We start from the raw sequence: 27,281 nt of genomic DNA, 5'->3' as shown, positions 1-27,281 counted from the left end.
CAGGTTTGATTGATTGATTGATCTATCGATTGATTGGTGTGTGTGTGTGTGTGTGTGTGTGTGTGTCTCACCCTGGGTCTGGGATGGTCAGATGAGCCTGCTGGGGTTTCTAAGCCTTTCTGAGAAAACTCTGAGTTCCTGGGGCTCCTGGGGATTGGGGAAGCACCCCTATAGCGGGCCTGGCGGCTCAACCCCGCTGCCCGGGGTCAAGCGCTGGATCGCAGCACAGCTGCAGAGAAGGGCTGACCAGGCAATCGTGGGAACAATTTGCAGGCACATTACAATGGCAATGTGAGTGAGTGAGAGAGCGCTCCTCTGAGAGCAGCCAGGCCAGGGATGAGGCACTGGGAGCTGGCTGGAGGTTCACTCTGGTTCACTGGCCTGCTTCGTTGGGCCCACGCAATGCTTAGTGGACATTTTGGACGGGTCGTCAAACATGTGAAAATGGGAGCCGCATACCTAGACTCTCATGAAAAATCGGGAGACCTGAGAACACGAGGGCCCATTCCCAGCCCATTCCCACGGCTGGGCCGGACTCTGCCTTCCCCTCGGCTCACCCTGACCCCTGTCCAGGTCAGCGCCCTTGATGTGCAGATAAGGAAACTGAATTCCAGAGAGGGCGAGAGATTGACGTGGAGTCACTAAGACTGGAGGCTGCACCTGGGCCCCGAGTCCCAACTTCTTTCACAGCACAGTCCATGGACCAGAAGAGCAGGCATCCTTGGGTCTAATGGGCAGATGGAGAGCCTGCTCTAAGCCAGGGGCTGCAGGTGGAATTAAAAGGCAGCTCCCCCTGGGCTGGTGCCTCTGGGATCCGGTGGAACCTGCCACCCCCACTCCCTGGGGACACTAAGGTTCAGCAGGCTTTGGAAGTCACCTGGCAATAGAATATGGTTTTTTTCTCTTTTTTTCCCAAAGAAGTCCAGCTGCCAAAAAAGACAGACCCTGGGGCCTTTCTTCTCTCCACTCAGGATCTGCTGGGGCTTCCTTCCTGTAGGAAGCTTGCTCTGATTACCCTCGTTGGTGCAAGCATCCTTGATAGGACTCGTGGAATACCTGTGCTTATCTCCTCGCGGCAGCTCTCCTTTTAAAATTGTATTTGAAAGGCAGAACAACAGATCTGTGTGTGTGTGTGTATCTTTGCCATTCAAATACAATTTTAAAATATTTTCATCTAAGAGACAGAGATCTGCCATCTGCTGGTTCACTCCTGAAATAGCCAGGCTGAAACCAGGAGCTGGGAACTCCATCCGGGTCTCCCATGTGGGTGGCAGGAGCCCAAGCACCTGGGCCATCTTCTGCTGCCTTCCCAGGTGCATTAACAGGGAGCTGCATCGGAAGTGGAGCAGCCGGGACTAGAACCAGCGCTCCGATATCGGATGCTGGGGTCATAAGTGGTGGCTTTACTTGCTGCACCACAACACCAACCCTACAGCATTTTTTTAAAAGATTTATTTATTTGAAGGGCAGAGTGATAGACTGAGAGAGGGAGAGGGAGAGAAAGAGAGAGAGAGAGAGAGACATCTTCCATCTGCTGGTTCACTCCCCAAATACCCACAGCAGCCAGGTCTGGGCCAGGTCAAAGCCAGGAGCCCTGAACACCATCCAGGTTCTCCCATGTGGGTGGCAGAGGTTCAAGTACTTGGACCCGTTATCCACTGTCTCCCAAGGGTGCCCATCAGCAGGAAGCTGGATCAGAAGCTGAGTGGCCTCAACTCACTGTGCCACAATGACTGCGCCCCCTCCTCTCCGCGTTTAATCAGAACTGCAAATAACAACACCACCAGTCACAAAACTCCGTCACTGAAGCCTTTACAGCATGCGTCATACTCTCCTCATTAATCTTATCCGAACGCCTTAGGCTCCAGACCAATCAGGAAGATAGAAGGGGCTCAGACCCCGCCCCTCCCCGCCCCCTATCTGACAAGGAAACGCACGCTGTTCCTACTTTCTGTGCCCTGTTGGATTTGCAGAAACCAGCGAGAGGCCACGCCCCGAGGAGGGGGAGGGGCGGGCTCCGGCAGTCCAGTCTGCACAGGCGGGAGCTGGGCAGTCGACCCCAGCAGGACTGAAAGGGGCTTGGCGGCATTTCCGCAAGGGTGGTCCCTGGGATTTCAAGCTTCTGCTTGCATCTCCACCCACCCGTCTCCCTGGGCGGGGCCTCAGATCAATGACCGCAAGGCAGTTTGGACTCGAACCCTTGAGCGTGTGCTTACGCTACTCCATGGGACACCCACACTTGGCGTGGGTCCGAGTGCCTGGATCTGAGACCCTGCTCAACCCCTCCTTCCAGCTTTCTGCTAAAACAAATCCTGGGAGGCAGCAGGTGACGACGGCTCAAGTACTCGGCTCCCTGCCACCCACGTGGGAGACCTGGATTGAGTTCTGGGCTCCTAGATTCAGCCTGGCCCAGCCTCAGCTGTGGGAGATCTGTGCGTGCGTGCGTGCGCGTGTGTGTGTCTTTACGATTCAAATAAAGTTTTTAAAAATTTCACCACAGTTTTGGACTTTTGCTCTTTTAATTTTCCTCCATCCTCTAAAAATCTATTTACTTCCCACTGCCAGAAGAAACCTCCTTGGAAAAGCCTCCTTGGTTCCTTGAGCCGTCTTCCTCCACTCGTCTAAGGCATCAAATCAGACGATCACTCTCATGAGTCTGCTGTTTGATGTGCAGAGACGCTCATCTTAGCCCTGTCTGTAACAGCAAAGAAAAAGGACGCCGCCTAGAGGCCCAGCAACGGAGAACGGGTTACCTAATCAGCATCGAAACACGTCCAGCCACCCAGCCTGCAACCTGTGAAACTAATAGTTATTTAATACTTATTTTATTTGAGAGAGAGCAAGCCCCCATTTGGTTCACTCCCACAGGGGTCCTGGGCCTGGGGCTTAGGCCAGGAGCCAGAAACTCAATCCAGGACTTCCACATTGGTGGCCAGAGTTCACTTTACTTGGAGTTGTCGGCGATGCTTCCTAGGTCTCCATTGGCAGGAAGCTGAGGCAGGGCCAGAGCCAGGTTTGGGACTCACTCTGATGTGTGATGCAGGCATTTCAAACAGCACCTTTCTTTCCTTTTCAAAGATTTATTTATTTGAAAGGCAGAGAGAGAGAGAGAGAGAGAATCTTCCATCTACCAGTTCACTCTCCAAATGGCCACCAATAGCCAGAGCTGGGCCAGGCTGAAGCCAGGAGCCAGGAACTCTATCCAAGTCCCCCACATGGGTGTCAGGAGCCCAGGTACTTGGGCCATCAACTGCTGCCCTGTGGGGAGCCATTGCACGGCGCCCTAAAGATGGCGCCGGCTCCTTTCTCCCGGAAGGACTGGCGAGAAACAAACAACTCCTAATAAGGAGATGGCTGAGCTCCCTTCCGGCTTCCGCATTGCTGTACCTATCAATCCTTGCCACTTGGCTGCTTTTGATTGGTGTGCTGATGGCTATAAGAGGGATGGGAGAGGGAAGGAGGCGGAAGAAGAAGCTTGTTCAAGGTTCCTGAATAAACTGCTGGAAGAAGAGTTCGGGTCGTGTCTTCCTTGCTGGTCGAGGGACGCGACAACTGGTGGCCCGTACGGGGAACCATCTCAAACGCGAACTCAGAACTTCCTGCAGTCAGGGCAGCGCTGGTAAGTCCCCCAGGAAAATAAGGTGGGGATCCGCGATAAGAGCGGGAAGTCCTGCGACAATAGCGGGAGGATAGCTCTGCGATTAAAGCAGAGGAAGTTCTGCGACAAAAGCAGAAGGAGCTCTGACCCGTGGCCAGGGAAAGAGTACAATATTTGACGGTGGGTAATTCACAGTCCCATCCAATTTTTCTGGCGCTGAATGCGCTGCTTTGAGAAAACAGTTTGAAACTTAAGCCTAGTACATTGCATAGGTTTTTACGTAACTGCGATACCATTGCACCCTGGTATGTGGTTTCGGGAAGCCTTACTATCCCTTCATGGGACAAACTAGGCAGGGATTTGGATTTTGCATTTGAACAGGGTAATCTTGAAGGGGGAGTGAGACCAATATGGAAGTTAGTGCGAGCATGCCTTGAGGATGAGCAGTGTAGTGAAACTATTCTGAGCGGTCAAGCTGCCTTGGAGGAGCTTCAGGAAGAGCGCTCCGAGAGAGCTGCCAGTGAAAAAGGGAAAACTTTGAAGGAGAGTCAGAAAAGAACTAGGAAAAAACTGTACCCCGATCTTTCCGAGTTGCGCAGCCCCTCCTTAGTAAGTAGTACTAGTGCAGAAAGTAGCTCAGAAAGCAGCAGTGAGTCTGAAGAGTGTGGCGATAACAGAGTCTGGTATAAAGCAAGTACGGGAATTGAATCGGCAAATGAGGATTTCCAAGAATTACAGCTGCTGAGCCATTACCAGTTGTTGTCAGATTCCTTATATGTGGTGAACGCATTGAAGATATTGGAAACCGCAGGACCAATTAAACCTTCTAGCCCAATTGTATCCCTAATGTCAGGTGATTGCTCATTGTCTGGATGCATGGGCCGCCTGGGGGAGACCCCAGGTGCTAAAAACTGATAATGGCCTGGCCTATACATCTCAAACCTTTACCACCTTTTGCCAAAAAATGGAGGTTCAACTTGTCCATGGATTGCCGTACAATCCTCAGGGCCAGGGCATAATTGAGCGAGCACACCGCACACTGAAAGAATATCTTTTAAAACAAAAAGGGAGATGCAACAGGCCAGGAGAAAGAGAAAGGAAAAATTCCACAGGTATCTTGACCTAGAGAAAAGTCTTAATTCGATAACCCTTTCCAACTTGATGGGTTTTTCTCTTTACAGTTAATAAAAACTTAAGCAATGGGCTCATATGCTGATAATTCTTTTCTGTGCTGCTGTAGCTAACTTATCTAATGAGAGTTTTCATGTGTCTTGAAGGTTTCACAATTTTCTATTGCCAGTATGAGTCTTGATTGGAAAAACTGCACCATGAAGCTGTTTACGTTATATCTTTAATGTTTGAGTGAGTACCTAACTCTGATTAGATCTAGTCCACAGCCTTGGTTAAACGTACTAATTTTTGACTAAAATGGTTTGACTCTCTGATAGTTTAAATTCTAAACCGAGTCTTTCAACTTTGGGGCTTCCAGTCGGATCCCTGGAACTCTCAAAGGATGGGACTCTAAATTTGTTAAAGTAACAGCTGTTTGAGTCAATTCAAATTATACAAAGTGTATTAAAATGTAGTAAATGATGTCAAATCTATGTTGTATTCATGTTTTTGCTTTTCAGCTAGAGTAGTCTTATAAAAATGAGAGTAAATTCTGTGTATACAAGCCTTTATGTTGTTAACTCAAGTAAGCCAATACAGATTGGTTCAGAAAATTGGGTTAATGCAAACGCCCTTTGGTTCACTTGCTCAGTTTTACATTTACATGTCTTTGATATGCTTTAAACTTGTTTCTCTTAAGGATGAAGATCTTTTCAAAGTTGTAAATATGCACTAGTGACTGTTGCTGCCCAAGTGGTGTTATCCTTATGTTACTTAAAAGCATGGAAATGTAATTTTGACTTTTAATTCAGATAATGGTGTGGTATTCATTAATAGCTCAGTGTTTTAAGTTATCCAGGCGTCGGTGCTAAGTAAAATATGGAAAATGTATTATGTGTACCTTTAACATCTTAAATTTGATAAGAGAGACTTTTAAGTTTGCCAGCATGTATTCTCATAGGTTGTCCATACATGATAATTCAAGACTGTAAAAGTAACTACAGGTATAAAGTTTCAGAAGGTGTGAGCAAGTCATGAAAAGTTGTAAAAAGTTTACGATTTTAAAACATTGTTTACAGAGTTTTCTATAAGTTAAATGTTAATGCCAAAATTACACTAACCTAAAGTTGAAGTCTGATCTTCTGTTATAACAATGGGATTTTTAAAAATGTGTACTAATGTTAGTAATTATCTGGAAATGGTCTCAATTGTAAATCTTAAAATCTGTTGTTGCAAAAACTGTAACGTCTCTTTTTAACACTACTGTCTGTTAAGTTATGATTGATAAAAAGTATTGTCTTAAAAAGTTATGTTAAATATTATTATGATCAGATCTGGTCTAAAAGTGTTAAAATCACCCTGACTAAATGTTAAGGAATTCTATTTTGACCAGATACTCTAAGTTCTCTTGGCACCTTTAACAGACTTTCTGAAAATCAAAGTTCTAAATTCTCTGGACTTTTGGTATCTCCAGAGGGCCCCTGGAGATGTCAAAAGATATATCTCTCATCTTGCAGAGATAATAACCAATCGGGTTGTTTAGATTAAAAGTGGTGCCAAGATGTGAAATGATGCTAAACTTCAGCTATAAACGTGTTTCTTTCTAGCTGCTCCAGTCTCTGGCTCAGAAGCCAGATCCTTTAAAGAGGGACTGACAAAGTCTAAGAAGCATCCCATGGTCATGATTTGCATCACCTCAATGTCCAAACCTTAAGCTTTGGCAGATGGATGTTACCCATTTTTCTGAATTTGGTAAACTAAAATACATACATGTCTCTTTAGATACATGTTCAGGTTTTGTTTTTGCCACCCCGCAATCCGGCGAGGCTGCCAAACATCTCATTGCCTTCAGGCCTTTGCTGTTCTAGGAACCCCTATACAGATAAAAACTGATAATGGCCCAGCGTATACTTCCAACTCTTTTAAGCACTTCTGTACTAACTTCCACATCTCTCATCACCGGGATTCCTTATAATCCCCAGGGACAAGGTATTGTGGAACGAGCACATGCCACATTAAAAAATTATTTACAAAAAATAAAAAAGGGGGAATACGGGACCATGGCATATTCCCCACAAAAATGGCTATCACATGCTCTTTTCATTTTAAATTTTCTAATACTGGATAATCAAGGAAAAACTGCAGCTGATCGTCACTGGCATCCTGAAACCAAAAGACAACAAGTCTATGTGAAGTGGAAAGACCCTCTAACTGCTCAATGGTATGGACCTGACCCTGTTTTAATATGGGGACGTGGACATGTTTCTATATTCTCGATGGTTACCTGAGTGACTGGTGCGGCAGACAATGTCACAAAGCAGCCCCTCGATCTTCATTATGATAACATTGCTGATTGGGATCGTTACTGCAGCCATTATAACTGCCATTTCCGTTGCAGCTGTGGGCGCTACAACAGCTGCTATAGCGCTCACAGGGACAGTTCAAACTGCTAATACCCTGAATAATTTGACGGCCTCCGTGGCTGCTGCTTTGGATACTCAGACATCCTTAAATGTACATATAAAGGGAGGCTTGATGATTGTTAATCAGCGTGTGGATTTGGTACAGGAGCAGGTGGATACTCTCTGGCAGCTTGCTCAGCTAGGATGTGAGTGGAAATTTTCAGGGTTGTGTGTGACCTCTGTTCAGTACGATAACATGACTCAGGCAGCAAATTACTCTAAACAGTTGTCTCAGATGCTCTTGCAGAATTGGTCCGCAGAATTTGACTACACCTTGAAGCAACTGTGCCTTGCCGTGGTCACCATGAACTCCACATGTGTGGATGTCTCCTTCACATCTGGATTGTCATCCTGGATCCGCACAGCCGTCTCCAACCTGAAGGAGTGGGTGGGACTTGGAGCTTTGACGGGTTGTTGTTACTTGTTGTGTTATTTTGCCTGTGGTGTTTGTGCAGGATGAGGACAGCTCATCGGCGGGAATTGGCCATGATAGCTCAAGCCTTTTATGCCCTTGAGGCTGGACAATCACCACAAGCATGGCTGGCCTTCCTTGAATGCTAGGCATGGGTGCAGGGTGCGAGGCAAAGCACTGCAGAGAGAACGAGCCATTACGTTCTCTGGAAGGCAAGTCTGTCTGCATGTGGGTTGGCATCCCAGATCCCACCCCCGCGAAAAGGATGCTGTTCCAGGTGGATGCCTGGCAGTGGGGGACAGACCCCTACCTTCTCCTGTAATCCTTAGATGCCTGGTTCTAAAACAAAAAGGGGGAACTGTGGGGAGCCATTGCACGGCGCCCTAAAGATGGCGCCGGCTCCTTTCTCCCGGAAGGACTGGCGAGAAACAAACAACTCCTAATAAGGAGATGGCTGAGCTCCCTCCCTTCCGGCTTCCGCATTGCTGTACCTATCAATCCTTGCCACTTGGCTGCTTTTGATTGGTGTGCTGATGGCTATAAGAGGGATGGGAGAGGGAAGGAGGCGGAAGAAGAAGCTTGTTCAAGGTTCCTGAATAAACTGCTGGAAGAAGAGTTCGGGTCGTGTCTTCCTTGCTGGTCGAGGGACGCAACACTGCCCTCCTAGGTGCCTTAGTAGGAAGCTGGATCGGAAGCGAGGAGCCAGGACTCAGACTGGCACTTCAAGATGGGGTACCAGTGTCACGTGTCACAATGCCACCACAGTGCCAGCCCCCCAACTGGGCCAAATGCCTGCTCCCTATCTTATTTTTAATGGTCACCTTGTTAGGGTCCGAAAAAGCCCACCGCCCGAGGAACAACTCCTAGAGACTCTCTCATGCAACCAGCAAAGGGTTAAAGATTTATTGATCCAACATGTTGGGGCTCTCTGAACATACAAGGACAGAGGAGCCCCGAGGAACTACAGCATAGGGTTTATAAAGGCAAAAACCGCAAAATCAGGAGGGGGGAGAGAATACACGGTTGCTAAGTGGTTGCTAAAATCTTACAATTAGCAATTATGATCTTAAGACATAGACAAATCACATCTTCATTAGCAGCCCAGGTAACCCAGGTGCAACCTTTCTACTTTCAAGCTTGAGCAGTCATGCTAGGGGGTTTTTGTGCTCTGCCAAGGGTGATGTAGTGCACTGCTATTGTCCGACTATTTGAGATCATAGTTTCAGACCAGAGTCTCATGGTGGGGGGGTTGCTTTCCCAGAATGCAGTCTCAAGTGCCCCAAAATGGAGTCCCTACTGTCAAGGTGCTACTTCACTCTGTCTTATTTTCACAGCTGCACCAGGAAGGTTTAAACCTGTAAGCTTAAGCTTAACTTTTTATACCCGCACAAATACAATTTTAACTCTTCAACCTAATGGTTTGAGAAGTACTCATAATATTATGGATTATTTATTGTTTTCAGGGACAAAAGAAACCATTTACATTGCAAAGAGAGCGAACCAACTAGAGAAGTGTTAGGACACATGGCCTTCTGTTGCTGTAACTGAATCTATAGGATTTATAAAGAGATTCAGGGGCAAGTCTTGTGGCAAAGTGGGTTAAGCTGCTTCTTGGGACACCAGCATCCTGTATGAGGTGGACTTTGGGCGTTAAGCCACTGGTTGGGACATTCACATCCTCTATCAGAACGCCTGGGTTTGAGTCCCTGAGAAGCAGTGGTGATGGCTCAAACAGTTGGATGGAAGACCTGGATCAGGTGTACAGCTCCTGGCTTTAGCCTGGCCCAGCCCCCGCCATTGCAGACACTTGGGGAATTAACCAGTGGATGGGGAGCACTCGCTCTCTCTTTCTCTCGCCCTCAAATAAAAGAGATAAAAATTTTAAAAATCAACATGGGGGTTAGACATTTGGCCTAGCAGTTAGGATGCCAGCTAAAACACCCGAATCTCCTGTTAGAACGCCCAGGTTCAATCCCTGGCTGCAGCTCCCAGTTCCGGCTTCCTGCTAATGCACACCCTGGGAGGCAGCAGGTGATGGCTCGAATAAGTGCCACCCACTGGGGGTCCTGGATGGAGTTCCTGGCTCCTGGCTTCTGCCTGGGCCAGGCCCAGTAAAGTCACTGCAGGCACCTGAACAGTGAACTCGTGACCGGGACCTTTCTGTCTCTCAGGGAGAATAAAAGGAGAGAGAATTTTTTAAAAACCAAAATAGTAGAATCTCCTCTCTTTCTTCGTCTTACTTAACCTAAGGACCAGTGCTAGTTCAAGATCTGTTTGCACAGAATTGGGCTGCAAGCAAGCCAGGTGGGTGACCCTCGAGGGCCACCTGATTTGAGCATTTTTTTGGTAAGGAAGCTGAGACTCTGAGAAGGGCAGGGCTCTAGGAAACAAAGCCAAGATCAAGGCCAAGCATAGGAGGCTGGGAGGTGGTCACTGCCCATGTCTTAAGGCCGCTCCAATGTGGTCAGTGCAGTGCTACAAACTCGGGATGCACTGACTTCTATGTGTACTGGGCTCTGTGTCCCGTGGCGAGAGCCAGGGGGCAGGAGTGTCCTAGGGACTCCTCTGCCTTCTCAGTCTGGCTGTGCCGTCACAAAGTGCTCCGAGGGACCCAGAGGCTGAACTGGACATCACCCAGGAATCTTTGCAAAGAAGCTTCGCTCACCCAAATATCATCACCCTTGTGCATAGAAGCAGCCTCTTGGGTGGGACTTTGCGATGGTTTCCAGTTCGCATGCACCTGGACAAGCTCGGGACCTGGCGCCAGGCAGGAGAGAGGCTGCAGGCTCCCTGCAGAGCTGGGGACCCCCACCAAAATGCCTGAGAACAGAGAGGGCGCTGGCCGCACTGCAACCTAGGAGCTCCCCGCTTGGGGGATGTAGATGCTGCGGGGGTCCCCACTGGGACCCCAGCACCCAGCCTGAGGCGGGCACATGGTACATGTTGATGGAACAGAATCCACAGTGCAGAAGTGGCTCTTGGGGGTGGGCCGCCTTTTAGTCTTCGAGAATCTTCCACCGCAGAAATCCCCAGAGCGTGGCCCAGGAAGCCCAGCACTGCTCACCTACTCCCCTAGAAGATGCCCACCATCCTCTGGGTAACTGGCAGCAGAGGGGTGGCTCACCAGGTGAAGGAAATGAAGGGGCAAGTCAATCCTGGCCCCAGGACCCCCTCAGGCTCAGCCCAAGCCCCTGACTCCCTGACCCCCTGACCCACCTCCAGCGCCACCCCTGGACAGTCAGCACCTTCTGGCCTCACGGTTGGGGTCTCTTCTCCACCCAGCAGGGGAAGCGGATGGGGTGGTCAGGCGAGGGCGCTCTGCAGAAATTGCAGGCGTGCTTGTGGGGAGGCAATTCCTGAAGCAATTTCCCCGGCAGCCTGAAACAGGAGGAGCCAAGTTCAGTTAAGTTTCGGTTTCCATCTTCAAAGAAAATAAACAAAAAGCTCAGTTTCAGTTTCCAGCAGGCACTAGCCAGACAGCTGACTTGTGAGCTGCTGGCAGCCCAGGGAGGGTGCAAGCGGAGGAAGGGAAAGTCCCTCGCTGTCCCAGGGCGTCCCCTTCCCCTACTCCTGCAGTCCGTCAGCCCCTGGAGAAGGCTGGAAGGCGCCCCTTCCTGTGCCGCGTGGAGCAGGCAGCATCGGATCCGGGAGGCAGCCTGCTCTGCAGAGATGGAGCTCTCGCGGGAGCTGTACGAGACCCCCGGGGACAGGCTGGAAGCCTTCGTGAGGCGCAGCCTGCAGCCCCAGGGGGGCTGGAAAGAGCAGGTGCAGGACACCTGGCACAGAATCCAGCAGTTCCTGCAAGATCAGTGCTTCGAGGATGAGCTGGTCCAGGACCGGGAGGTCAGGGTGCTGAAGGTGGTGAAGGTGAGGACTCAGGGACCCAGCTCTGCCCCTCTGGCCTGGGGGGCCCTGGGGGGTGGGTCACTGTGTCTCTCCGAGCCTCAGACTCCTCCTCTTTACGTGGGCTTGTTTTGCTAAAGCGTGGGAAAGTGCTGTTAAGCACTGAGTTATTCTATAAGTCAGAAGGATAAGGAGGATGATGGTGGTGGTGGTGGTGATTTGGGATTGCTCTCAGAGTGCCAGGGCGTCAGGCGGAATGTGAATAGCAGATGCCTTTAAAATATATGCCTTCCTTTGTGTTTGCTTAAGAAAATGTGCCTCCCCACCAAAACCTCTATGGTGCTCTCTTAAGATGGTACTGACTGGCCAGGTTAGGAACTGCCTAGCCAGGCTGGCGTTGTGGCACAGCGGGTTAAGCCATCACTTGCGATGCCGGCATCCCATACAGGAGCACCGGTTCAAGTCCCACTAGTCCACCTCTGATCCAGCTCCCTGCTGATACACCTAGGAAGGCAGAGGAAGATGGCCCTAGTGCTTGGGCCCCTCCCACCCACCCACATGAGCAACCCCTGCTGGCTTGCTCTTCCCAAATTGCAAGCCAGCAGGGGGACTGTGCAAAGGAGCCGAGAGGGGAGGTGAGGGAGGGCGAGGCAGGAATCCAGAGAACAAAGGACAGGGCAGCTGCACCTGGCTCGGCCCCCAGTGCCTGGCTGAGGGGCTGGTTGGAGTCACAGGGGTTTCCTCCCCTGCTGAAGTCGCCAGTCCAGCCCTCCAGACGCGCTGACCACGGAGGGAGGGCCAGAATGCTTGGCAACTATCCCAAGCCCAGTTTCTGGAATTCTCAAGTAAACATGTTTATCTGTCTAGTGGAACAGACACTCACGTTAGTCAGAAGCTCAGCAGTTAACTCTTGTTCATCAGTACATGAAAGGAAAAGAAATATGTATTCAGTACAGTCACATGTCCACATCTAAAATGTTTATAAACAAGGGGAGGCGCTTGGCATGGTCATTGAATCACCACTTGGGGGGCTGGCACTGTGGATTAGTGGGTAAAGCCACAGCCTGCAGCAGCAGCATCCCATATGGGCACCGATTCTAGTCTCGGCTGCCCCACTTCTGATCCAGCTCTCTGCTATGGCCTGGGAAAGCAGTAGAAGATGGCCCAAGTCGTTGGGCCTCTGCACCCATGTGGGAGACCAGAAGAAACTCCTGGCTCTTGGCTTCAGATTGGCACAGCTCCAGCTGTTGCAACCGACTGGGGAGTGACCCAGTAGATGGAAGATCTCTCTCTCTTTCTCTCTGCCTCTGCTCTCTGTAACTCTGCCTTTCAAATAAATAAAATTTATTTATAAATAAATATAATGTAAATAATATAAAAATGTAATATAAATAAAATTCATTTAGAAATAAGTATGTAACTAATATAAAAATAAATATATAGATAGAATTTATTTATAAATAGAATATAAATAATGTAAAAATAAATTAATATAATATAAATAAAATTTATTTGAAAGGCAGAGTTACAGAGAGCAGAGGCAGAGAGAAAGAGAGAGTCTTTCATCCACTTGTTCACTCCCCAGATGGCCACAACTGGAGCCAGAAAGCCAGAAGGCAGGAGCCAGGAAGCCAGAAGGCAGGAGGCAGGAGCTTCTTCCGGTATCCCTCGCAGACTCAGGGGCCCAAGGACTTGGGACATCTCCTACTACCTTCCCAGGCCATAAAAGAGAGCTGGATCAGAAGTACAGCAGCCAGGATTAGAACTGGTGCCTATATGGGATGCCAGCACTGCAGACAGCAGCTCTACCTACTACGCCACAGTGCCAGCCCCTCAAATAAATAAATCTTTAAAAAATCCAATCACCACTTGGGATGTCTGCATCCCGCATCACAGTGCCTGAGTTCCAGTGCCAGCTCTGCTTCCAATACAGCTTCCTGCTAATGCACCCAGGAGGCAACAGGCAAGGGCCCAAGAACCTGGGTCCCTGAGGCTCCTGATACCCGCATGGGAGGCCTGGATTGAGTTCCCAGCTTCTGACTTCTGCCTGGTCCACCCCCAGCCATTGCAGGCATTTGGGGAGTGAACCAGTGAATGGAGGATGTGTCTGTCTGTCTGTCTGCCTTTTCAAATGGATTTTTTAAAATAAAAAGTTTGCATAAATAACTAGGACACATTTTCTTTTATATGTAGTGTTACAAGAAAAGCTTAGGGCCAAATTGAACATGACAGAACTTGTCTAAACAAAGGATTCTTGAATCAGGCATCGCAGCTGGAAGAAGTTCAGAGAGCTCCAGCACCCGCGGTGAGCAGTGAGCGGTGAGCTTCTATAGGCCAAAGGCGAGCAAACCAGAGAAGTCACCTGATTGGCTACAACCGGGTGCCTGCCTTGTGTGGGCGTGGCATTTGCCTTATTTGGGCATGGTCTGATCAGTTGGTTGCCTGTGATTGGATGAAATTAAGCAGCTTGTGTCTGGCTAAGACCTGGCTATTTGTCACCAAAGATACAATCCTAAATTAGGTTCCAGTTTAATACGTAGGAACTCAAGGTCCAGGCTAACGGCCTCCTGCTTATTTAATAGTCCTTACAAATACATTTCCTTCAAACGAAAGTGGAAACTTACAAACTCTATCTCTGTCACAAATGACAGCTAAGAGTGCACAGACACCAAAACACAGACACTTGAGGACTCTGTGTAGACAGACTGGGGACGGAAGTCAAAGCTTGAACAGCTCGTAACGAGAAGGATTATGGTGGAATAAATTATTAAGACACGAAACAGCATGGGTGGTTTTCAAAGGCATTGTGCTAGGTAGACGAAAAGCCAGTTTCCAAAAATCACATGACCCGCGATTCTGTGCCTACATGTCCCTCGTAATCCTCACAGAATTCATCCCGAGATCCTCAAGTCCCTCATAGAGAGGGACACAGGATTCGCACAGAACCTGTGCGTACGCTCCTGTGGACCCTAGATCACCTACCGATTGCACAGGGCCACGTAGAGTCGTTACATCACATTGCTTAGGAAGTCATGACCGGGAGAAATGTTCACTTCCAATGTGCATTTGTTTTCAAGTATTTCCGACCCCCAATTCACTGAATCCAGAGACGTAGACCCCATGGGGAAGGAAGGCCAGGCATATTCAGAAAAATAAATAACGGTAATACATCAATAAAAAGACTGCAAATTTTAAAAGCGTACAGCTTTTGAAACCCATGCATAGTTTTCTCAAAATGTGCATTCTCATGGGCTCTTTGAGGCTCTCTCATATGCATGAATTTCAACTTTTTTTGGCACCAAAATAAATGGATCTTTTAATTCCACTTTCCAAGAACTTTTTGAAGTATTCGTGTACATACACAAAAATGTATTTGTTGAGGCCAGAGCTGTCCAACAGAACTTTCTAGAGTGATGGTGAATGTTCCCCATACGTCCTGTCCAACGCCATAGCCACCATCCTCGGCCAGCTGTCGGGCACCTGAAATGAAGTTAGTAGGGGAGAACTGATTTCACTCCTTTGTAATTCATGTAAACTCCAATGCCCACACGTGGCCTTGGCTACCGAGCTGAACAGTGCAAGCCTCGGCGTGGGAGATTTATGGAGTGATACGCGTGAAGCTGGGGCTGCAGCGGGCTCTGGGGAGAGAGGAAGCACCGGGGGAAGAATGGAGTTTGACCTTTCCTTTATAGCCTGTGGGTTGTGTGCTAGATATTAAACTTCTCTGACCAATGAAATGCTATAGAACAGGCTGATTATCCCTTATCAGAAATGCCTAGAAGCAGAAGCAATTTGGATTTCAGAGATGGCTGGATTTGGGAATATTTGCATATAAATAATGAGATATCTTGGAGAGAGGACCCACATCTAAGCACAAAATTCACTCCGTCTCATGTACATCTTGCACACCTAGCCCGAAGGCAATCTAATATGGTTATTTTCTGTGCACCTGCATTTAGACGGTGACCTGTCCGTGAGGTCAGGGGTAGAATTTTCCACTCGCTGTGTCATGTTGGCTCTCAGAAAGATTCCAGTTTGGGAGGATTCTGGGTTTTCAGGTTAGGGCAGCAAAGACCACTATGCACGTTGGAAACCAAGGACTCCTCTGGGGACCTGGTTCCGCTCTGACCCTGCAGGCATCACGCCTCAGCTGGAGGTGAGACTCAACCTTGCTGTCCCCACAGGGTGGCTCCTCGGGGAAAGGGACAGCGCTGAACCACAGCTCCGACCTGGACATTGTCCTGTTCCTCAGCTGCTTCTCCAGCTTCCAGGATCAGGCGTTCTTTCGAGAAGAGATCATCAACTTCATTGAGGAAAGACTGGAGTACTGCAGCAGAAGCCTGGCCTACAGCATCACCGTGGCGCACCACAAAAACGGGGCCAGGGCCCCCCGCTCTTTGTTCCTCCAGGTCCAGTCCAAGAAGAGCAGTGATGTCATCCGGGTGGACCTGCTCCCAGCCTTTGATGCTCTCGGTAAAGATGGCAGTGGGTCGGGTCCAGAGAAACTGGTCGGGATCCCTTTGTTAACCAGGCCTCAGGGAGGGCTTGGACAAGTAGCGACTGATGAGAGTCGAGTGGAGTTGGCTGTTTTGGAGGGGAGACAGCATGGAGCTATACCTCAGTGATTAAGATTGGGATGTCCCCATGTAGCACGGAGGAAGGGGGCTTTAGCCAAAGTCCTCTTTGGGTTGGTTCCTGCCCAACCCAAGAGATTCCTCCCTGTGCCTCTGGGTCAAGCAGGTCTTCAAGGAGTGCTCGGGTCAGCAGCATCAGGCCAGCACTGGTTGGTATTCAAAAATGGTACGGCAGTGGCTGCTCCACTTCCCATCCAGCTCCCTGCTAATGGCCTGGGAAAAGCAGCGGGGGATGGTCCAAGGGCTTGGGTCCCTGCCACCCACATGGGAGACCTGGATGCAGTTCCGGGCTACTGGCTTCGGTCTGGCCCAGCCCTGGCTGTTGCGGTCATTTGGGGAGTAAACCAGCAGGTGGGAAGGTAGAAAACCTCTCTCTCTCTCTCTCTCTCTCTCTCTCTCTCTCTCTGACTCTGCCTTTCAAATAAATGAAGGAAGGAAGAAAGAAGGAAGGGAGGGAGGGAAGGAGAGAGGGAGGGAGGGAAATGGAACCACAATGCTGCCGGCTTCAATAAGCTGGGGTCGGTGAAAGAAGCTGCAGTTCACATAAGACAGCTTCCTGAGTGCCGTCATAATAACGGGATGTTCTGCTTTGAGCCGCCTGAGCCTGACCGCAAGGCATCAGATCTTGCCTGAAGAGCAGTGGACAAAGTATGAGGAGGAGAAATTCAACCTTTTGCCTTATCTGAAGGAGGTGATTCAGCGAAGAAATGAGAGAAGAATGAGCAAAGAAGCAATCAGATAGGTGAAGTATGTGGGTGCTGCTGCCCTCAAAGTGGCTTGTGAAGTCGGTTCAACCTGAAATACAATGTAAGAATTGTTTGGTCTGTAGATGTATTACTTTAAATAAATGTCTAATAGTAATAATTTCAAAAAACATCAAGGTCTTTAGGGTTAGGCATAACTGGGTTGGGATCATCTTTAAAACAGGATTTTTTTTTTAAGATTTATTCATTTATGTATTTGAAAGGCAGAGTTATGGAGAGGGGGAGGGGGAGGGGAGGGGGAGGGGGAGAGGGAGAGGGAATCCTCCACCTGCTGGTTCACTCCCCAAAGGGCCACAATGGCTGGAGCTGGGCCAACCCAAAGCCAGGAACCAGGAGCTTCTCCTGGTCTCCCATGCGGGTACAGGGCCCAAGAACCTGGGCCATCCTCCACTGCACTTCTTGGCCACAGCAGAGAGCTGGACTGAAAGAGGAGCAACCGGGACAGAATCCGGTGCCCTGACCAGGACTAGAACCTGGTGTGCCAGCCCCGCAGGCGGAGGATTAGCCTAGTGAGCCGCAGCACCGGCTCCAAAACAGAGTTTTTAACATCTTCACATTTTGGCTGCGAGACTTAACAGTTCCATGACCTTGATAGCCCCATGACCAAGCATACCGACTTGTCCACTGAAATAATGATATCAAGGTTAAGTGGAACCATAGGAGACTGATAACATTGCTTTTTAACCCACAAAAAAATGGCAATTCTTTGTGGTTCCACTGAAGTCCCCCTGCCTCCTGCAGCTACCCTGAGGATGAGCTTAGCCCAGCTGCCGGCCCACGGTCAGTTTTGGTCAGTGTGAGTTATTTAGACTTCGTGTGGCTCATGGATACGCTCGCGAACCCCCTCAGCCCCCACTTTCTCAGCGGCAAAGTGAGGACAACGACACGGTAGCGAGGACTGCGAGGACAACCCTCACAGGCACCCTCTCTGCTCAGAGCCCTCTCCTCTCCTTTCTCACCGCAGACGGCCCCTTTCTGACCAAGCGCCTTTCTTCCCCCCAGGACCCCTGAACCCAGACTCCAAACCAGCCCCGGAAATCTACGCGGATTTAATCCGCAGCATCAGCTACCCCGGGGAATTCTCCCCCAGCTTCACCGTGTTACAGAGGCACTTTGTGAAAAGCCGACCTATGAAACTGAAGAAGCTCCTGCAGTTGGTGAAATTCTGGTACCTGAAGGTGAGGCAGGGGTGCTGGGCCGGGAGGGGAACGTTGGTGTGGTTCACGATGTATTCGTTTTAATTGGCTTTGAAAGGCAGAGAGAGAAACACAGAGACAGAGAGATGGCAAAGTGATCTTCCATCTACTGATTCATGCCCCAAATGCCTGCACCAGCCAGGGCTGGGCTAAGCACCAGCCTGGAGCTCAGAACTCCATCTGGGTCTTCCACGTGGGTAGCAGGGACACAAGGACTTGAGCTGTCACCTGCTGCCTTCCAGAGCGAGCCTGAGTGGAAAGCTGCATCCAAAGTGGGTTTCGCCAGGACTGGGACCAGGCACCCTGAAACGGGATGCGAGTGTTCCAAGCGGTGACTCGCCTGCTGCACCTCTCACCTGACTGCTCCGTGTTTTTAAAAAAGAAAGAAATGGGCCGGGGCCGCAGCTCAGTAGGCTAATCCTCCGCCTTGCGGCGCCGGCACACCGGGTTCTAGTCCTGGTCAGGGCACCGAATTCTGTCCCGGTTGCCCCTCTTCCAGGCCAGCTCTCTGCTGTGGCCAGGGAGTGCAGTGGAGGATGGCCCAAGTGCTTGGGCCCTGCACCCCATGGGAGACCAGGAGAAGCACCTGGCTCCTGCCATCGGATCAGCGCAGTGTGCTGGCCACAGCGCGCCAGCCGCAGCGGCCATTGGAGGGTGAACCAAAGGCAAAGGAAGACCTTTCTCTCTGTCTCTCTCTCCCACTGTCCACTCTGCCTGTCCAAAAAAAAGGGTCCTGATGAGCACAGATGTGATTTTCAGCAGGCTCCGGGCCTCAGGCACTTCCGATAGTAATGAAATCCACAAGCAGCAACCACAACAAAGTGGCCGTGTCCGTATAGCTCACGGTGCTGCAGGCCCGCACACGGCATTTTGCGTGCTTTTCCCCAGCAGCTCTGTAACAAACGCGTGTGTGTCACTCACAGTCTGCTCTTTGCACAAGAGAAAACCAGGCTGGAAAGCCAAAGTGGGTATAAAGCAAATTTATCACAATCCTTATGCCGCTGGAGTCCTAACTGAAACCGCTACCTGTTTCTGACTCCATTTTGGCTGAACGGAAGGATTGCAGGGTAGGGCCCTGTCCCCTTCATCTTTCAGCTTGTTTCGTGGTTTGTTGCATGTTGTTTTTTTTTTGGTTTTTTTTTTTGTTTTTTTGGTTTTTTTTTTGACAGGCAGAGTGGACAGTGAGAGAGACAGAGAGAAAGATCTTCCTTTGCCGTTGGTTTACCCTCCAATGGCCGCCACGGCCGGCGCACTGCACTGATCCGATGGCAGGAGCCAGGTACTTATCCTGGTCTCCCATGGGGTGCAGGGCCCAAGTACTTGGGCCATCCTCCACTGCACTCCCTGGCCACAGCAGAGAGCTGGCCTGGAAGAGGGACAACCGGGACAGAATCCGGCGCCCCGACTGGGACTAGAACCCGGTGTGCCGGCGCCGCAGGTGGAGGATTAGCCTAGTGAGCCGCGGCGCCGGCTGTTGCATGGTTTTGATTGATGTTTTCCGTGTGTCTTAGTTTTCTTCCTTTCTTTCCACATTCAGTATGTGTCACACACACACACACCCCACTGAATAACACAGATTGACGAGGCCGACAAGGCCCAGAAGAGACCCCAGATTTCTCTTTTATTGCAATCTTGATGGCTCTAAGACATAAGCCCACCAGCACCCCAAGTCACCCATGGCTGTGTGTCCTATAACACAAAAGTGTGGCCCGGACATGTGCAGAGCACCAATCATCCCATATCTTCATATTCGTTCATTCTGTATGTTTGTCTCACTCTCTTGTCTCTCCTCGCCGCCCCCCCATCTGTCTATCTCTGTCTCCTCCAGTGCCTGAAACCTAAATACCGAAGAGTAGCATTACCCTCCAAATACGCCCTGGAACTGCTGACCATCTACGCCTGGGAGATGGGTACAGACGAGAGCGAGAGCTTCAGCCTGGACGAAGGGCTTGTGGCCGTGATGGGGCTCCTCCAGGATTACGAAGACATCTGCATCTACTGGACCAAGTACTACGATTTCCAGAATGAGGCTGTCAAAAACCAGATCAAGCAACAGTTGAAGGGGAGCAGGTGAGTGTGTCGGCTCAAGGAATAGAAAACCCAACTCGAGTGGCTTAAAGAATAAAAGAGGTACCACAAACAACTGAGAAAATGTTGGAGGAGGTAGACACGTTTACCCTATTTTTTTTTTACTTATTTTCTTTTATTATTTGAATGGCAGAGAGAGAGGGGTCTTCTCTCTGCTGGTTTGCTCCCCTAATGCCTGCAGCAGCCAGGGCTGGGCCAGGCTGACGCAAGGAGCCTGGGATTCCATCCGGGACTCCCGTGTGGGTGGCAAGGACGCGTGTACTTGAGCCATCAGCTGCTGCCTCCCGGGATGCACATTAGTAGGGAGCTGGATTGGAAGCAGAGCTGTCAAAACTCAAAGCAGGCACTCTGATTTAGGACGCAGGTGTCCCAAGAAGCAACTTAGACTTCTGTGCCAAACGCCCACCCCTATCCTAATGCAAAGATTATGTGACATATCCGTGTATTGAAACATTGCATGGCACCCCATAAATATGCACAATTCTTTTCTATCAACTTAAACGCTTTCTAGAAAACAATAAGAATTCAACTAAAAAAATTTCAGTTTTTTTAAGTAAACAGAAACTGTTGGCTTTTGCAACTGCAAAGTCCATAGATAAAGAAACTTCAGGTATGGTGTGATCCAGGTGTTCACTATGCGGACCTGAGTCCCAGCATCGTGCGTGGGACTGAGATCCACTCCCCTTCTTTCTCCCAGGCCCGTTATCCTGGATCCAGCTGACCCCACCAACAATCTGGGAAGGAAAAGAAATTGGGACGTAGTAGCCAAAGAAGCTGCTCACTGCCTGCGACAGGTTTGCTGCACGACTGTGGACCCCAGCCAGCGCTGGCATGTGCAGGTACAGTCCCCCAGCCCCAGGAGGACTCCATGCTAACCTCGCTTTAACTGCACAAATCCCCCCAACGCCTGCCACCAGAACCCAAGGGTCCCCAGGATAGGCAGCATCTCCCACATAGACTCTCAGCCAACCAGGTGTACAATTCTCCCCCTTCTGCTGTGAAAGTCTGGACCTCAGTTTCTTCATCTGGAAAGTGGGCAGGCAATGGGTGCCCTGTTCTATAGCTATTTGAGGGACATACTAAAAGAATGTACACACACACACACACACATACACACACACATGCTAGGGGTAATCTTTTTCTTTCTGTAAGCTGCTACTCAACCTCTTGCTATTAAAACAAGAGATGTAATCGATGTATCTAAAGTATTTATTTTTTAAAGATTTATTTATTTACCATGAGCATTTTAGAGCCTGCTTATAGCATCAAGTCCAAATGCAGATACTTTTGAGCATGAAGTGGGGTGATATCAGTTGGGCCAGGACAAGCGACCTCCGCCGGGCCTGCTTCAGACATCCTGGAACATTGAAGCATCCCGGATGGAGTCGCTCTTTCGAACAGCTCTGTCATACGCCCGTGAATGGAAGCGCATTCATTCATCTGTAGGACCTGTCCCCTCCTGGTAGATTTGTGGCAAGCTTCCATTTGCCCTTAAATGAACATCCTTAACACATCCCAGAGGCTGTCACACTTCACTACATCATTTAGCCTCACAGCGACTTCAGGGAGTCCGGGTGACAGGCGAGGACTGAGCAGCTCCACGAAGGACAGGTGTTCTTTGGGGAACGTTGCCGGTTGCTGCTCTGGTCGGGGTGAGTTGGACGACAGAGTTGGACTCTGTGGCCCTGCAAGGTGAGGAGCATCAGATAGTCTCCTTTGCCTGGGACAGTCCTGGCTCTAGCCTATTGTCGCCCAAAATTGTTAAGAGCACCTGCTTTTGCCTTGATTATTTTTATTGATTTATTGTATTCATTTGAAAGGCAGAGAGAGAGAGAGAGAGAGAGGAGTGAAAGAGAAAGATATCCCCTGGGGAGATCTTCCAGTTCACTCCCCAAGTACCCACATAACAGCCAGGCTGGGCCAAACCAAAGCCAGGAGCCAAGAACTCCATCAGAGTCTTCGGCTTGGGGGGCAGGAAGCTGACTAATTGAGCCCTCACCTGCTACCTTCCAGGGTGCACATCAGCAGGAAGCCAGAGCTGGTGTTAAAACCCAGGCACCGGGGCCAGTGCTGTGGTGTAGCGAGTAAAGCCACTGCCTGCAGGGCCAGCATCCCATACGGGTGCCGGTTCGAGTCCCAGATGCTCCACTTCTGATCCAGCTCTCTGCTATGGCCTGGGAAAGCAGTGGAAGATGGCCCAGGCCCCCAAGCCCCTGCACCTGCAAGTGAGAGACTGAAGGAAGCTCTTGGCTCCTGGCATTGGTTCCAGCCATTGCAGCCAATTGGGAAGTAAAGCAGCAGATAGAAGACCTCACTCTCTCTCTACCTCTCCTTCTCTCTGTGTATAACTATGACTTTCAAAATAAATAATAAATAAATCTTAAAAAAAAACCCAGGCACTATAATATGGCACGCAAACCCCCCAAGTGGCATCTTAACCCCTGCACCAAACACCCACCCTCCATTTGCATTTATGTGAAAGGCAGAGTTACAGAGAGAGAACGAAACAGAGATCTTCCACCCACTGGTTCACTCCCAGGCTGAAACCGGGAGCCAGAAATACCATCTGAGTTCCCCACGTGGGTGGCAGGGGCCCAAGCACTCGGGCCATCTCCTGCCAGCTTCCTAGGCGCATTAGCAGGGAGCAGGATTGGACATGGGGCAACCGGAGCTCATATTTGCAGAGGGCTTCCTAACCCACTGTGCCACGGCACCGGCCCCTCCATTTACTATTAAAAGTGTCTCAGTAGACAGAGGAGAGAGGCTTTGGAAACCAGAAAATAGCCTTGAGCGCCCAGATCCCTGAATCTGTTTCCCTCTTGCTTCCAGAGAGCAAGGGGCGTGCAGGTGACTGTGAAGCAGACAGGACTGGAGACCTGGACCCTCTCGGTGGACCCGTACAGCCCCATCTGGAAGATGAAGGCAGAGATCAAGAAGAAGAACTTGATTTTGGGGCAGCAGCGCCTCTCCTTTCAGGAGGCGGGAGGGGAGCGGCAGCTGCTCAGCTCCCAGCGGACTCTGGCAGACTACGGGATCTTCTCCAAGGTGAACGTGCGCGTGCTGGAGACCTTCCCTCCTGAGATCCAGGTGTTTGTCAAGGACTCCAGTGGCCACAGCACGCCCTACGCCATCCACCCCGAAGACACCATCCGTCACTTGAAAGAGAAGATCGAGGATGCAGGAGGGCCATTGGTGGAGGACCAGATGCTGAAGTTCCAGGGCTGGAAGCTGGGAAACCATCGCAGCCTGGAGAGCCTGGACATTGAGGACTGTGACACTGTCCTGCTCATTCGGAGAAACACAGACTCCCCAAGACTGCCCCCGGCCCCGCAGTGGAGTCCCACCGCTTTCTACTTGGATCCTTTCACTAAGTACTATTATCCTTCAACGAGACGTTAATTAGTGCAGCCAGTCTGGCCAACCGCATGGAGGTTTCCTCTTAGAAACAGAACCCCCATTATGATCCGGTCATCCCACTACTAGGTATGTAAAATCCAGAAGACGTGAACTCATTGCTATTAAAGAGACACCTGCTGCACACGCATAGAGCAGCTCTGTACACGACAGCCAAGACAGGGAAACAAGCAAGGTGTTCCTCGTCAGGCGAAAGGAAGATGGAAACACGATCAGGCGTCCCTTATGGGCGCTGGTTCGAGACCCAGGTGCTCCACTTCCGATCCAGCTCTCTGCTGTAGCCTGGGAAAGCAGTAACAGATGGCCCAAGTGCTTGGGCCCCTACACCTGCATGGGAGACCCAGAAAAAGCTCCTGGCTCCTGGCTTCAGATCGGCGCAGATCTAGCCATTGCTGGCAATTGGGGAGTGAACCAGCAGATGGAAGACCTCTCTCTCTCTCTCTCTCTCTCTCTCTCTGCCTCCTTCTCTCTCTGTGTAACTCTGACTTTCAAATAAATAAATAAATCTTTTTTTAAAAAAAAAGGCCTGGAGAGGTGGGAAAGATAGAATGAGTTTAGATTTTTTTAAAAAAAAAGTTAGGATATTAATTACAACACTGTGTTCATTAATTGTACTCATTAAGTGTGACAATATGTAGCACATATACTAAAATTGTAACAAGTATATCAAGGTGACATGAGACATTAGCAGTAGGGGAAGCTGGAACTCTGTGTACTCCTTCACAATTGCTTGCTCTGTGCCTTTAAACTATTCTCAAATTTAAAAAAAAAAAAAGTCTTTAAAACCCTTCCAATGGCTCCTCGTTGCCTGCAAAATAAAGTTCAAGTCCCTTTGCTTGGCCTTCAAAGTCTTTGACCATCTAGACCCTGTTCACCCCCACCCCCATTTCCTCTCACCACTCTCCGACCCAGGTGCTCCCTAACACTTGCAACCCCAGAACACTTAATGTTGGGGTCTTGGCTCCACCTCTTCGAGCCAGGGCCCCCGCCAAGCTCTCGCTTCAGTCAAGACTGGGAGCCGTCAGCATATGGAGCCCGGAGCCACGCACGGCAAGAGAGAGACTCCAAATCCCACACAGACACCCAGGCGCGGACGCTGCAGGATGCTGCCAGCCCCGCCCTGAGCCCATCAAACTCAACCTGGGTCTTTGCAGTAGGCTAAAAGGAGCTTGCAGCCACTCGCCGAGCGAATCAGAGCGGTGTCTTTTAAGCCCTAAGACCCTTGACCAAGACTAGTTCAGCAGCTCCATAAAATCCCTATTTCTATTCCTCAGGTAATGTATAATTCGGAGCACGTTGATGGCATTTCCGCCACCAAGACTCTCCATAGACGTGATGTCATTTGATCTTTATCCTCACAGCTGTGCTGGAAGCTAAACAGACAACTAAAACACACACACACACACACACACACCCATTTTACAGATGAGAACACTGAGGCTTAGAGATAAGGGATCAGTGTTCAGAGGGAACCTCCTGTGGGTGAGGAATGATGCCAACCTCAGCAGGAAGACACTCCATGTCTCTCTGCCACCCTCTCTGGATCTCACCCACAAGCGCCTGCTCTGAGATCTAGCCTGGGCATCCTGCCAGCCTCCTCCAGTCCTGTGGGTAAACTTGTTCACACCAGAGGACTTCATCCTGGGCCACAGCTGATTGGACCAGGAATGATCACCTGACCCAGGATAGACCCAATCTATTGGCCGGGCTAAGCCAATCAGACAATGGGTTCTAGAGATGGGGAACAACAACTTCTTGAGTATTTTACATATGCCAGGAAGAGCTCACAGTACCTGGCATTCATTGGATTCTCACAACAACTGCTGATCTAATTTTATAGTTGGGGAAACAGACTAAGGAGGGCTGGGAGTTCTGTTCGAGGTTACAGAGGCTGTAAGCTGCAGAGCTGCATGCAAGCCAGAGATGGTGGTCTTTGCACCATGTGATGCTGCCTCTCTCAGTAGACTTCAGGTCTCCCGCCCCACCCCAATTCCCACGTGTGTACAAACAACCCGCGATCCTCACAGTGTCTGTCTCCTCTGAGAATTTCTGCCCTGGGTCAGCCACTTCCCAGCCTTAGGTCCTTGGACAGTTAGTCTCCTTGTCCACAACGTCCTCACGCATAGAATGGGGAGCCCATGGTTTGGACCACATATCTCACCAGGTCATTGTAAGGATCACGTGACGAATGCAAAAGCCCTTCACAAACTTAAGTCAGCATGAGCTCACCAGATCCAAAACTCCGTGGATATCTGGGAGATAAGACAGGAAGTTGTGGGGAGCAACTCGGACTAGACTAAGTTACTGGAATTAAGACTTATTCTATGCATCTGCTATCCCACAATATGGCGCTGGGAGAGAAGAAAACAGCTTCTACACAGCTGCCTCCAGTTCGACCAATAACCTGCAGGAGCTGATCCTGCTCCTGATTGCAGGAGAGCAGCATACTCAGCGTGTGGGTAGCAGAGTTGGGATTGGTGGAAGAGGACTATAAAGGAGGAGAGAGACAACATGCACCAGGAACATCTAAGGGGAACATCCGAATAACATCTGAGCAGCCCCCGAGAGAGCCGGCCGGCGGTGTGCCGCTCCCCCACGGAAGTGGGGAAAGTGGCAGGGGGAACCGCCCTTCCACGGAGGTGGAAGGACGGTAGCCAACCCAGGAAGAACCAGCAGCAAACCCGGGAAGGGCCGAGCAGACAAAAGAACAGCGCAGGGTCCTGTGTCGTTCCTCCACAAAGAGGGGGAGCGACAGAAGTGATCTCACACCTGCTGTGTTGAGATGGAGGGCCTGGTTTCCTTCCACATTTCCACTTGAAAGGATACATTTTAATTTATAAGGATACATGGGCTATTAAGAACAAAATTTTGATTAGGGCTATGAAGGCAGCAAGTTGGGGTCTGGTGGGCCTGGAGGGGCTGGAGCCTCAGAAGCCAGGTGAGAGAAAAGAGCAGCCTATGGGCAAGAACAGAGAGGAGGGGGCTCAGGGCAGGGGGCAGGTGGAGATTCCCATCAGAAGGCTGTGGCAGCCACCCACGGAGTGGTGGGTGGACCAGGAGTAGCGGTGGGGGTGAGAAACAGGTGGATTTGAGGCCCATAAGGCTTGCTGGTGGACAGAATGTGAGGGAAAGAGGGCCCTCAGCCTGTCCCCCACGAGTTACCTTTAAGGGCTGTTGAGCAGGCGAGAGCGGAAGGCGCCCGCGGGGATACTAGAAGTGTCCTACTGCCTCGATCTGGGTGGTGGGCACAGGATTCCATGCAACCGGAAGAGCCTTCCCAGCTGCCCCTGTGCACGTGTCAGGCCGGGTTCCCAGGGAGGCAGACTGTGAGATGGGGAGGTGTGCACAGGAAGTTCACTGGGGAGTGTCCCCAGGAATGACAGCTGGGAAGGAGGACAGGGAAGCAGACAGCACGGGGAGAAAAGCTGAGCTGCGATGCAGTCACAGTGAAGACCTCAGCAGAGCCCCCGGGGTGCGGGGTGCGGGGGGTGGGGGCAGAGCTGAGAGGACCCTTCAGAGTCGTCATCACCTGAGACAAGGGGACCCGGCCTCTGCGTCCTCCTCGTCACTGACTGCAGGCAACCTGTGGGACAGAGTGTGATCTTGGGCCAAACAAACCCACTTTGTCTGAGGGTCGTGCTCTGGCCGGGGCTCCACCACGAGTTTTCAGCAGCGACGCTCCCGGCAGCTGGGGGAGAGAGGGCCTCGGGCCTGCAGCGGGACGTGGACGTCCCTCGGCACCACCCAGGGCTCTGCAAGT

General features: G+C 50.4%; 1 protein-coding gene and 1 long non-coding RNA gene across 3 annotated transcripts; one reads left to right on the top strand and one right to left on the bottom strand.

Moving 5' to 3' along the window:
- Nucleotides 1-2,500: 2,500 nt before the first annotated feature.
- Nucleotides 2,501-10,954, bottom strand: LOC127488120 (uncharacterized). The gene is made up of 2 exons (XR_007915567.3): nucleotides 10,799-10,954; nucleotides 2,501-2,695 (listed from the first exon to the last, which is right to left on the bottom strand). It is a non-coding gene; the product is annotated as an uncharacterized LOC127488120 (long non-coding RNA).
- Nucleotides 10,955-10,988: 34 nt separating this feature from the next.
- LOC100353732 (2'-5'-oligoadenylate synthase-like protein 2) lies at nucleotides 10,989-24,356 on the top strand. 2 transcript variants are annotated; one of them, XM_002722116.6, is made up of 6 exons: nucleotides 10,989-11,449; nucleotides 15,610-15,898; nucleotides 17,826-18,001; nucleotides 19,848-20,089; nucleotides 20,805-20,946; nucleotides 22,937-24,356. In XM_002722116.6, the coding sequence occupies exons 1-6, from the start codon at nucleotides 11,252-11,254 to the stop codon at nucleotides 23,504-23,506; spliced, it is 1,617 nt and encodes a 538-aa protein (XP_002722162.3). In that variant the 5' UTR covers nucleotides 10,989-11,251; the 3' UTR covers nucleotides 23,507-24,356. The 2 variants fall into 2 exon arrangements, with proteins under 2 accessions (XP_002722162.3, XP_089179431.1); XM_089323305.1 differs by lacking the exons at nucleotides 10,989-11,449; nucleotides 15,610-15,898 and adding an exon at nucleotides 16,357-16,866.
- Nucleotides 24,357-27,281: the final 2,925 nt, after the last annotated feature.

Source organism: Oryctolagus cuniculus, chromosome 21 (genome assembly GCF_051225735.1).
Source record: "Oryctolagus cuniculus isolate XC-2025 breed Fujian yellow rabbit chromosome 21, ASM5122573v1, whole genome shotgun sequence".
In the NCBI taxonomy this organism is placed as follows: domain Eukaryota; kingdom Metazoa; phylum Chordata; class Mammalia; order Lagomorpha; family Leporidae; genus Oryctolagus; species Oryctolagus cuniculus.
Note: the sequence above shows the minus strand (reverse complement) of the source record. Positions and strands in the feature narration are given on the sequence as shown.